Genomic DNA, 12,391 nt, shown 5'->3' with positions numbered 1-12,391 from the left:
CCAAATGAATTTAAGGACTGATTTTTCTATGTCTGTGAGGAATGATCTTGGTAATTTAATGGGCATTGCATTGAATCTTTAGATCACTTTTGGAAGGATGGCCATTTTAATAATATTTACTCTGCCTATCCATGAACATGGCAGATCTTTCCATTTTCCAAGATCTTCTTCGATTTCTTTTTTCAATGTTTTATAATTTTCTTTGTAGAGATCTTTTACCTCCTTGGTTAAGTTTATTCCTAAATATTTCATTTTTTTTGTTAGAGATCCTGAGTGGAAGTGTTTTCTGAATTTCTTTTTCAGTGGATTTATGGTTGGTGTACAGAATAGCTTCTGATTGTTTAAGATTGGTTTTGTATCCAGACACTTTGCTGAATTTGTTAATCAGTTCTATAAGTCTTTTGGTTGAGTTTGTTGGGTCTTCTAGGTATAGTATCATGTCATCTTCAAATAATGAAAGTTTAAGTCCCCATGCTGGGGACTTTCCTTCAGGGAACTGCAACTAGGGTGCATTAATTTCTGCCACTCCTATTTCTGCACTGCGTTGAACCGCTAGTTCTCAGAATCAGGGAGTTTATCAAAGCTGGTTGAGTCCCTGAGGGTACAACACTGAAATTTCTCCTGTAGGGGCTGCAATTTCACTTACACTTGTAGTGGCACTGGACTGGAGCTTTTGTGGGCATGGTGAACTCATCCCTGCTGTTGGCAATATGGCATCACTGCCACACCCTCGGCCATGAGACTTGCGCATCTCCGTCTGGTTTTGATCTCTGCTCTGAATCCCTGGAGACCGTCATGGACTTGGCCGCTAAAAATTTTAGCCCGTCTTTGTGCTGAAAGAACTGCTGAATTACATCTGACTGGACTGCAACTGGTCGCTTCAGATCCTTTGCATTTCCTCCCTGAAGTCTGGTTCTATGAGACAAGATGGCGTTGGCGCAGAGGCCACTGCTCTGGTAGGCCAGTTTCTTTTCTGCTTCTCTGGTTGTTCTAGTCTTCTTTTTTTCTGTATAGCCTTTATTTCTCTATTGATAGTATTTTCTGGCTCTGTAAGGCATTATTTTTGACACTATGAAGATCGAGTATCAGCAGTACTCATAGAAACTGCTTTACCCGGTCGCCATCTTCCCCAGATCCCACCTGCATACCTATTTTTTTGTTGGTCAATAATCCACATGGAAACATGTAGTCCAACTTGAGTAGATTCTTGGCCTCATGTGATTAGTGGACAGAATTGCAGTGAGCATTTATCAGATTATTTCTTATGCTATCTAAATTACTGAATATTATATTAATCAATCAATCATAAATACAACTAAAACTATCAAGTGATTTCTTCTTAATTTGAAACTATTATGTGAAATATTTCTACCTACAGATGTATAATTCTCTAAATATTATTAAATAATTCAGCTACAGTCTTTTTAAGTATTAAGTTATATGTCAAGTAAAGTAAATTTGAGAATACAAATAAGGCATAAAAATTTTGCAGGCAACATTGGTCATTTCTTAACTCGCAGATTTCTCATTCTAGGAGTTAGAATACTTTGAGATATTTTTGTTTCCGTAAGTTTACTTTCATTTCTTTCACCCAATGAATATATTGTTAACAATTAAAATGCAAAAATTTTATGCTTTTGGCTGAAAATTTGACATATTATTTGTGTTAAGAACTAACTTGATCTTTTATGTTAAGGGATCTTTTTTAACTGTCTGAAAGTTGAAGGTATTTCTGTAATAACTGTAAACAGAATTATTCTTAACTGTGTTAAAACATATTCTTGAATACTCTATTTGTATGTTTTTCATGCCCAGAAATTTTGAAAGTTAATCCAAACTGGCATGTTTTAGAATATTCAAGAAAAAAAAACTACCTTAATACCAGCCTTTTAAAGTTTGTGAAGATTTGGTAAAGAATAATAGTACATGTTATAAGCATTAATGAAAATTTGAAAGTTTATTTCTATAAAATATAAAGTACTCAGTATCTAAATCCAAGTTAGGTGTGGAAAATCAGTGTTAACATTGGATGTCTTGTGTTTTATATTTATTTTATAATGTCCAAAATGCAAATATAACATTTAATATTTGTTGACATGCTTTACAAAAGTAAATCCTACGCTACCTTAAAAAATAAAATAAGAACAGCTCACAGAAGAAAAATTCTTATTGTGGCTCATGGTTCCAGAAGAGTCAGTCCATGGTCAGCTGGCTCCAAGGCAGACATATCATAGCAGAAGGGCGTGGCAGAGGAAAGCTGCTCAGCTCATGGCAGCCAGGAAGAAAAAAGAGACAGGAAGGGGCCAAAGGCAGAGATAGTTCCCAAGGCCATGCCCCCTTGACCTAATTCCTCCAGTCATGCCTCATCTGCCCATAGTTTCCAGAAATCCATCCAAATTTTAAGCCATCAAATGGATTAATCCACTGATGAGGTCAGCTCCATGCTCTAGTAATTTCTAAATTCCCACCTCTAGATACTGCCTTATTGCCTACTGCATGAGGTTTTTTTTTTAGAAGGTGACATTCCAGATCCAATAGATGTCTAATTACTCCACCATCATTTATTGAAAAAACTGCCCTACCTTTGAATTGAATTATTTGCCAAATATCTGTTTGGCATAGTTGTGTGGGTCTACTTCTGGGACCTTATTCTGTTCAATTATATTTCTCTCTCTATCCATACCATTCAGCTTTGATTATCATGGTTATTAAATAGGTCTAGAAAAAGAAAACTATTCCTCCCACTTTCTTCTGACTCTCTTCCTTGGTACTGAGCTTTATATCTTTGAGCCACGCCTCCACTTTATTTTTTTTTTTTTTTTTTAGTTTGAAACAGATTCTCATTAAGTTGTTGAGGGTCTCACTAAGTTGGTGAGTTTGTCCTCAAACCTGTGATCTTCCCATCTCAGCCTTCTGAGGATTGGAATTACAAGCATGGGCCACCAGACCCATCTTATTCTTCTTTTAAAATCTTTTAAACTATTATATTTATTTGCCTTTTCATACAAATTTTACAATAATTTTGCTTATATCTGCAAAGAACCATGCTAATATTTTGATAGAAATTACGTTACACCTGCCTCATGATTTGACAATAATTGACATCCATACTATATAAAATTTCCAATCCACAAGCACATTATGTCTCTCCATTTATTTAGGTCTCTGATTTCTTTCATCAGTGTTTTCTACTTTTCATCATGAAAAATCTACAGATTTTGTTAGGTTTACACCTAAGTACTTTAGGGGCTTTTTTAAGTGATTCTAACTGGAATATATTTTAATCTTGAAGTCCATTTGTTCATTGTTCACATAGATAGAGAAAGGAAATCACTTGTGTTTATCTTATATTCTGAAAGCTTGCTGAGCTTATTGTTAGTCCTATGAATATTTTTGGACATTATTTGGAATTTTTCTATGTAGACAATCATGTCATCTAAAAGTAGGGACAGAGCCTGGCCTGCGCTTGCAATCGCAGCCTTGAGGAGGCGGAGACCGGAGGATTGCAGTTTGCGGACAGCCTCAGCTACTTAGTGAGGCCCTCTGCAACTCAGTGAGACCAGGTTTTAAAATAAAGGAAAAAAAAAAATAGGGCAGGGGGTGTAGCCCGGAAGTCAAATACCCCTGGGTTCCACCCCCCAGACCCGCAAAAAAAATAAATAAATAAAATAAAAGTAGGGACAGCCGGGCGTGGTGGCGCACACTTGTAATCCCCGCGCTTGGGAGGTGGAGACAGGAGGATCACGCAGGTTCAAAGCCAGCCTCTCTGGTTTAAGAGACCCTGTTTCCAAATTTTTTAAAAAGTGTAAAATAGGTCTGGAAGTGTAGCCCAGAGGAAGAAGGGTTTCCAGGAACACCAGGCTGGCTTCGAACCTGCGCGATCCTCCTGTCTCTGCCTCCCAAGCACGGGGATTACAAGTGTGCAGCATGCGCCACCACGGCCGGCTATTATGCTGTTCTTGAATGGAGTCTTCTAAAATGTGGTTTAGAGCTTGTTGGTTGTTAAATTCTTCTATATTTTCAGTACTCTAAGTGCTGTGTTATGTTGTCTGTTTGTTTGTTGCAGTACTAGGAATGGAACCCAGTGGCATTCTACCTTTAAGCTACACCCCCAGTCCTATTTTTTACTCTTCATTTGAAAACATGATCTCACTGAGTTGCAAAGGGCCTCACTAAGTAGCTTAGGCTGTCCATGAACCGGAATCCTGTCTCAGCCTCCCAAATGCTAGGATTACAGGCATGCACCACCACACCAAGCTAAGTGTTGTGTTAATTATTAAAACAGAGATATTTAAGTCCCTAACCATTTGGTCTTGCTTAAAACTGAAAAGTTTTATCAGTGTTTGCTTCACACATTGTATACTTCTTTGTCTCATGTATATACTTTAAGGATTTATAAGACATTTTGATAAACTGTTCCTTTGATCATTATATATTATCCCTCTCTAGTCATTTTCTTTGCTCTTTCTTTATCTGAAATTAATAGAGTTTACTCCCATGTTTATTAATATTTGAATTATATGTTTTACCAGTGCTTTTACTTCCCGCTTACATGTATCATTATATTTCAACTAAATATCGGACACATTTTGGTCAGATTTTAAACTTACTCTATCAACTCTGTCTTTTAATTTCTATATTTGAGTCATTTATGTTGAATATGATTGTTGATATGTTAAGAATTAAGTATGCCATTTAATTTATTTTTACTTATTTGTTTCTCTTCTCTCTGTTTTTTCTTTCTTTATCTTATTTTCCTGCCTACCTATGTGTTACTTGAAATTTTTTTATATTAGGTTTTTATGTACAGTGTCTTTTTTTGTATGTAGTACTGGGTATTGAACTCTGGGGCATTCTACCTACCTACCCCTATGTGTTACTTGAAATTTTTTTATATTAGGTTTTTATGTACAGTGTCTTTTTTTGTATGTAGTACTGGGTATTGAACTCTGGGGCATTCTACCTCCGAACTACACCCGCAGCCCGATTTTTATTCTTTATTTTGAGGTGGGGTTTTTTTTTTTTTTTTTTTTTTTGGTGGTACTGGGGCTCCTGGAAGCCCTTCTACCTCCGGGCTACACTCCCAGGCCTATTTAGTTTTGTAAACAGGGTCTCTTAAGCCAGCGCAGTTGGCTTCGAACCTGCACCATCCTCCTGTCTCCGCCTCCCAAGCGCTGGGATTACAAGCGTGCACCACCATGCCCAGCTTATTCTTTATTTTGAAACAGGGTCTCACTGAGTTGCAAAGGGCCTCACTAAGTAGCTGAGGCTGGCTGTGAGCCTGTGATCCTCCTGTCTCAGCCTCCCAAGCGCGGGGATTACACACTTGTGCCTCTACATCCAGCTTGTACAGCGTCTTTGAATATGCCACATTTATAGAGTTTTTTAGTGGTTACTCTAGATGTTATACTATATATAGAGATAACTTTTTCCAGTTTTATTGAAGTGTATACATTTTACCTCCCTCTACATGAGTGAAGCAGAGTTCTTTACAAACATGTCAGCAAATAGAAAAGTCCTTGAGTCAATGATATACCCTTGCCTACTCAGAAAGATGCCGAAGGGTATAGCCTGAGCACAGCTATAGATCATTAATTAGGATGATAAGCTACTCTGGATCTTATTTATGTTTCTTGAGTGAGGATACAAGGATGTTAATTGGGTCACCAACAGCTGACCCAATTAACACCTCAAAAATATTAAGTCTTTCACATGTGTCTTGTGCATACTCAGTGACTATTTGTTCCTTCTGTTTCTTGTGTGTGTGTGTGTGTGTGTGTGTATGTGTGTGTGTGTGTGTGTGTGGTACTGGGGATGGAACCCATAGGCTTTCTACCTCCAGGCTATACTCCCAGACCTATTTTATATTTTATTTGGAAACGGGATCTCACTAAGTTGCTAAGAGCCTCACTAAGTAGCTGAGGCTGGCTTCAAACCTGTGCGATCCTCCTGTCTCAGCCTCTTAAATGACAGAATTACAAGTGTGCGCCACCATGCCCAGCTGGTCATTCTGTTTCTAACTATGCTTCATTTAGTTCTTCTATATCTATCATAGCATGTTTCATAAACTACTTGTTTGTATACTTAAGTTAATATATTCTACCCCTTTTTTCTATTTTTATAGCAGAACTAATAATTTTTAAATAACATAGCAAACACACATTATAGTAAACAACCATAAATGTAGATGAAAAATCTCTCTATACACTCACTGGAAGCATCTCCAACACATAGTTAGTGAATAAAACAAGGTAAAGAGAATTGTGTATAGTATGCTACCATTCATATGAAAAAAAAGTTTACGTGTTCATATGTGTATTCGTATTTGGCAGTATTTCTCTGGGACAGCATAGAAGAAGCTGGTGGTAGAACTTTTAAAATTTTTGTGATACACGTATTAATTATCTAGAAAATTGATTGTGCTTAAAGTTTTATTTATAAAATACTAAACCATTTTTTCTTTTCTATGTTCAGACATCAGAATGGCAGGAAAACTAGACCTTCCAGAAAATACAGATGACTGGACAAAAGAGGATGTAAATCGATGGTTGGAACGTCATAAGATTGACCAAAAATACAGGGAAATCTTGATTACACAAGATGTGAATGGAGCAGTTTTGAAGTTCTTAAAAAAAAACCATCTTGTTGACATGGGTATAACACATGGACCAGCAATCCAAATAGAAGAACTATTCAAAGAATTGCAGAAACCCTCCTCTGAAGATCCTATACAGACATCTAAGAGGAAAAAGAAAAGTAAAAATGTTCCTAAACAACCATCTTTGATGCAAGAGGAAAGTAGAGATACTTCAAAGCAAAGCCAAAAGGATAAAGAGGAAGATACAGCTAATGAGTCCAATGGCTCTACAATGAGTCCAATGGCTAACGGCTCTAAGTCACCCAAAAATGAGCTCATGGAAGATGAGATGGTTGACATAACGAAAGAGCAGCCATCCCTAGAACCAACATGCATCTCCTATCCTTTTGATGAGCGCAGTAATCCATATCGTTATAAATTAAATTTCATTCTACAGCCTGAAACAGGACCAGGTAATCTCATTGATCCAGTACATGAGTTCAAAGCCCTCAGAAATACAAAAACAGCCACTGAAGAGGATATTAAGATGAAATTTAGCAATGAGACCTTCCGGTTTGCTTCAGCCTGTATGAATTCACGTACCAACGGCACCATTCATTTTGGAGTAGAAGATAAACCCCATGGAAAAATTGTTGGCGTGAACATCACCACTGTCACCAAAGAAGCCATAATTGACCACTTCCATGAGATAATAGATCAGTATTTTGAACCCCATCAGGTCCAACAAGCAAAGAACTGCATTCGAGAGCCAAGATTTGTGGAAGTTTTATTCCCAAATAGTGTTGTATCTGACAGATTTGTTATTGAGGTGGATGTCATTCCACAATACTCTGAATGTGGGAATGACTATTTCCAGATCAAAATGCAAGACTGCCATAACCGCACATGGAAACAAAGTTCAAAACACTCAGTCTATGTGCGAAATGGGCCCAGGTCTATGAACATCATCAATGAAAAAGCCAATTTCAACGCTTTTAAAGCAGATTTGAAAAAAGTGGCAGAGTCTCGAAAAGAGGCAGAGGAAAAATGCAAAGAAAAAGCAACTAAAACCCAAAGTGAGGGAACAAAGCTGATTAAACTGTTGACAGGAAATCAAGGTTTGTTAGATAATTCATTCTACAACTGGTACATTCTCGTTACAAATAAATGTCATCAAAATCAACTAGAACACTTGGATTTTCTAAAGGAAATTAAATGGTTTGCTGTTTTAGAGTTTGATCCTGATTCTAATGAGAAGGGAGTAGTTAAAACTTACCAAGAAACCCGACTAGTAAACCTTCACAGTCCAAGCCTATTTGTAGAACAGAAAACCACAACAAATTACAAGATTTCTAGTCTGAATCTTTACCAGCAACTCAGCTGGATTTTCTGCAATGGCCAGTCAGACTTGAACAGTGAAAAATACAAACCCTTGGATCCAATTTCCTGGCAAAGAGAAAGAGCTTCTGAAGTCAGGAAATTGATTTCATTTCTTACACATGAAGACATAATGCCAACAGGGAAGTTTTTGGTGGTATTTCTACTATTCTCCCCTGTGAATGACCCAAGAGATCCCCTCATTGAGACTTTCTGTGCTTTCTACCAAGATCTCAAAGGAATGGAAAATATACTGTGTATTTGTGTACAGTCACACATATGTCAGGAATGGAAAGACCTACTCGAAGTAAGATTAACAGAAAAGCAGGATGAATTATCAAACCAGTGTATTTCTGCTTTGAATCTTGAGGAAATAAATGGCACTATTCTTAAACTAAAATCTGTAACTCAATCTTTAAGGAGATTCTTGCCATCTGTTGGTTCATCTACTGTCCTCCTAAAAAAGGAAGAAGACATCATGACTGCTCTGGAAATTCTCTGTGAAAATGAATGTGAAGGCACATTCTTAGAGAAAGATACAGAAAAACTACTCAAATTTAAAGCATCAAAAGAGGAAGAGTTCTATCGAGGTGGCAAAGTATCATGGTGGAACTTCTACTTTTCTTCTGAAAGCTATTCCTCCACTTTTGTCAAAAGAGACAAATATGAAAGACTTGAAAAGATGATTCAAGAGTGGGCAGATTCTTCTAAGCCAATATGTGTTAAAATTATTCATCTATATCATCATCCAGGCTGCGGGGGGACTACGTTGGCTATGCATGTTCTCTGGGAACTGAGAAAAAAATTCAGATGTGCTGTACTGAAAAATAAGACAGTGGACTTTTCTGAAATTGGAAAACAGGTGACCAATTTAATCACCTATGGGACAACAAACCATCAGGACTATTTAACCATACTACTTCTTGTTGATGATTTTGAAGAACAAGATAATGTCCATCTTCTGAAAGACTCCATTCAAACAGCTGTAGCAGAAAAATACATTCGATATGAAAAACCTCTAGTTATCATTCTAAACTGTATGAGATCACAAAATCCTCAAAAGAGTGCCAAGATCCAAGATAGCATTGCCCTAGTACAAAAACTCTCTCCCAAAGAACAGAGAGCTTTTGAGCTTAAATTGAAAGAAATCAAAGAGCAGCATGAAAATTTTGAGGATTTTTATTCCTTCATGATCATGAAAAACAATTTTAATAAAGAGTACATAGAAAATGTGGTCAGGAATATTCTGAAAGGGCAGAATACGTCCACCAAAGAAGCAAAGCTCTTTTCTTTTCTGGTTCTTCTTAATTCTTATGTGCCTGATACCACTATTTCATTGTCACAATGTGAGAAGTTCCTAGGAATCGCAAACAAGAAGGCTTTCTGGGGAACAGAAAAATTTGAAGACAAAATGGGCACCTTCTCTACAATTCTGATAAAAACAGAGGTGGTAGAATGTGGGAACTACTGTGGCGTGCGCATCATTCATCCTTTGATCGCGATTCTCTCCCTGGAAGAGTTGAAGAAAAGCTATCAAGTGAATAAAAGCAAAATTATGTTGGATATGCTAACAGAAAACTTATTCTATGATACTGGGATAGGAAAAAGCAAATTTCTTCAAGATGTGCAAACACTGCTGCTCACAAGACAGCGCAATGAAAATGGAGGTGAGACAGAAAACTGGTTTTCCCCATTCATTGAAGCATTGCATAAGGATGAAGGAAATGAAGCTGTTAAAAATGTATTGCTTAAAGGTATCGATAGGTTCAACCAAAACGCATTCATTTGCCAGGCTCTGGCAAGACATTTCTACATTAAAGAGAAGAACTTTACCAGTGCTCTACATTGGGCAAAAAAAGCAAAAGAGATAGAACCTGACAATTCTTATATCTCAGATACACTGGGTCAAGTCTACAAAAATAAAATAAGATGGTGGATAGAGGATAAAGGAAGAAGCAGGAACATTTCAGTTGATGACCTAAGTGATCTTCTGAATTCAGCAGTACAAGCTACAAATGCATTCAAAGAATCTCAACAGCAAAGTGAAGACAGAGAATATGAAGTGAAGGAAAGGCTGTATCAGAAGTCAAAACGGAGGTATGATACTTACAATATATTTGGTTATCAAGGAGAAATAGAAGTTGGGCTCTACGCAATCCAGATTCTCCAGCTCATTCCTTTTTTTGACAATAACAATGAACTATCTAAAAGAGATATGGTCAGTTTCATATCAGGAAACCGTGATATTCCAGGGGATCTGGATGAACTTAAATCAGTCCTCATGAACTTTATTCCTTATCTAACTAATTTGCAATCCTCTTTGAAAAAGTCCTTTGACTTTTTTGATGATTACTTTATCCTTTTAAAACCCAGGAACAACACTCAGCAAAATGAAGCCAAAACTCGGATAAAAGTAGCTGGATGTTTTAAGGAGTATAATCATATATTTGGTCCCTTAGAGGAAAAGGGAGATCTTGGATCAAAGCTCAGTTTGCCGCTTCAGGTACAGAGGGAACGCGGAAGCCTAGAAGCTTTAAAAGCAGACAAGTTTTCTGGGCTCTTGGAATATCTTATCAAAAGTCAAGAAAATTCTGTAAGTACCATGGAAGATATAGTCAACAAATACACTTTTCTCTCTGAACAATGTGCTACCATAATGCACCTAAAAGAGAAGCAAAACTTCATCTTGGCCAACATTATTCTCTCTTGTATTAAGCCTATCTCCAAATTAGTGAAACCAGTTAAAAAACTGAAAGATCAACTTCGAGACATCCTGCAACAAATAGGATTGACTTACAGATTTTCAGAACCTTACTTCCTAGCTTCGCTCTTATTCTGGCCAGAAAAAGAAAAACTAGATCAAGATTCCAAACATATGGAAAAGTATGTTCAATCGTTGGAAAATTCTTTCAGGGGGCAATATAAACATATGCATCGTACAAAGCAACCAATTGCCTATTTCTTTCTTGGGAAAGGCAACAATATAAACAGGCTTGTCCACAAAGGAAAAATCGATCACTACTTTGAAAAGACATCTGATATCAATTCCTTGTGGCAAAGTGGAGATGTGTGGAAGGAGAAGAAAGTCCAAGACCTTCTGCTTCGTTTACAGGGCCGAACAGAAAATAATCGTGTATACATAGAATATGGAATCAATGACAAAATCACAATACCTGTCACACCCACTTACTGGGGTCAACTTAGAAGTGGCAGAAGCATAGATAAAGTGTCTTTTTATCTGGGATTTTCCATTGGAGGCCTACTTGCTTATGACATTGAAATTGCTTAAGAGCCTGATCTTTTCTCACAAGAATGTTGTCTCGTTACCATCTATTTTTTTTAATGCAAGACCATAGTTTAAACTGGCATATTTAGAGATAAAGCCCCTAGTTTTTAGCCTGGTACAAACAATATTTAATTTTCTCTTAAGCATTTTGTGAGTCCTATAAAGATTATAGTGAAGAAGAAAGGAGTGAGAGATGGAGAAAATCTCTCTCTTGGCATAGATAGCAACTTTTAGGACAAAACAATAAGGAGCAATGGATGGAATTAGGAGAGGCTAACATAGAGAGTTGCTCATGTAGACCCCCACCACTTCCCCAACTAACCCACCCAGTCATGGGTTGAGGACAATGGCCTGTTTCCTTCAAAACAGGAAAAAAAAAATAGGCTGGGTTCCAAGACATTAGATTATCTATTTGAGAAAATGTTTCTCAAAACAGGCAAAACCTCTCAAACAGAGTAGCAATCCTTATTACCACCAAGTAGATAATAAATGTACTATGTGTTTGACACTCAGGGGTCTTTCAAAGCAAAATGCCAGACAATTATCTGAAGATTATACCCACAGAAGTCAGCTGATTTTATCAAAGTAGACTACAAATTAAATTGTTCTTCATGTAGTAGGAGGCAGTTGATCAAGTGTGAATTTTATCTCTACACCTAATGAGCTTATAAATTCCCCTCCAAATAAATAGGAAAATATGCCCAAACTCCAAAGACTAGCAGGCAAAAAGGACTCTTTTGAAGAAACTGAGTCAGCCACACAGGGAATCCCAATGTACTTCAAAATATGCATATAACCCCTCAGTTGAACTAACACAGCCAGTAAGATGTAATCAGAATGTAATTTTCCCCTAATAAAAATCATGAATATCATCAATGGCAACTAAAACAATTAAATGGAAATATTGTTAGAGGAAAAAACTTTATAACACAAAAATGAGACTGTCCTAAACCCATATCAATATTAACAACACAAAGACAACCTGTCATTATGGATCCAGAAGTACCATAAGAGTGGACACATCACAGTCAGGCGCGGTGGCGCACACCTGTAATCCCAGTACCTGGGAGGCTGAGACAGGAGGATCACAGGTTCTAAGACAACCTTTAGCTACCTATATAGTGTCATCCTCATCAACCTAGCAGGATTCT

The 12,391-nt window shown here is 37.1% G+C and overlaps 1 protein-coding gene across 1 annotated transcript; it reads left to right on the top strand.

The window, feature by feature from the left end:
- Nucleotides 1-6,482: 6,482 nt before the first annotated feature.
- SAMD9 (sterile alpha motif domain containing 9) lies at nucleotides 6,483-11,243 on the top strand (the record flags this gene model as incomplete). Its single annotated transcript, XM_080701201.1, has 1 exon — nucleotides 6,483-11,243. One exon carries the CDS (start codon nucleotides 6,483-6,485, stop codon nucleotides 11,241-11,243), a length of 4,761 nt encoding a protein of 1,586 aa, XP_080557327.1.
- Between the last annotated feature and the right edge of the window lie 1,148 nt (nucleotides 11,244-12,391).

The sequence above is a fragment of the Muscardinus avellanarius genome, assembly GCF_963383645.1.
Source record: "Muscardinus avellanarius genome assembly, chromosome: 9".
NCBI lineage: Eukaryota > Metazoa > Chordata > Mammalia > Rodentia > Gliridae > Muscardinus > Muscardinus avellanarius.
The sequence above is the reverse complement of the archived record's forward strand: the minus strand, read 5'-3'. Positions and strand labels throughout refer to the sequence as shown.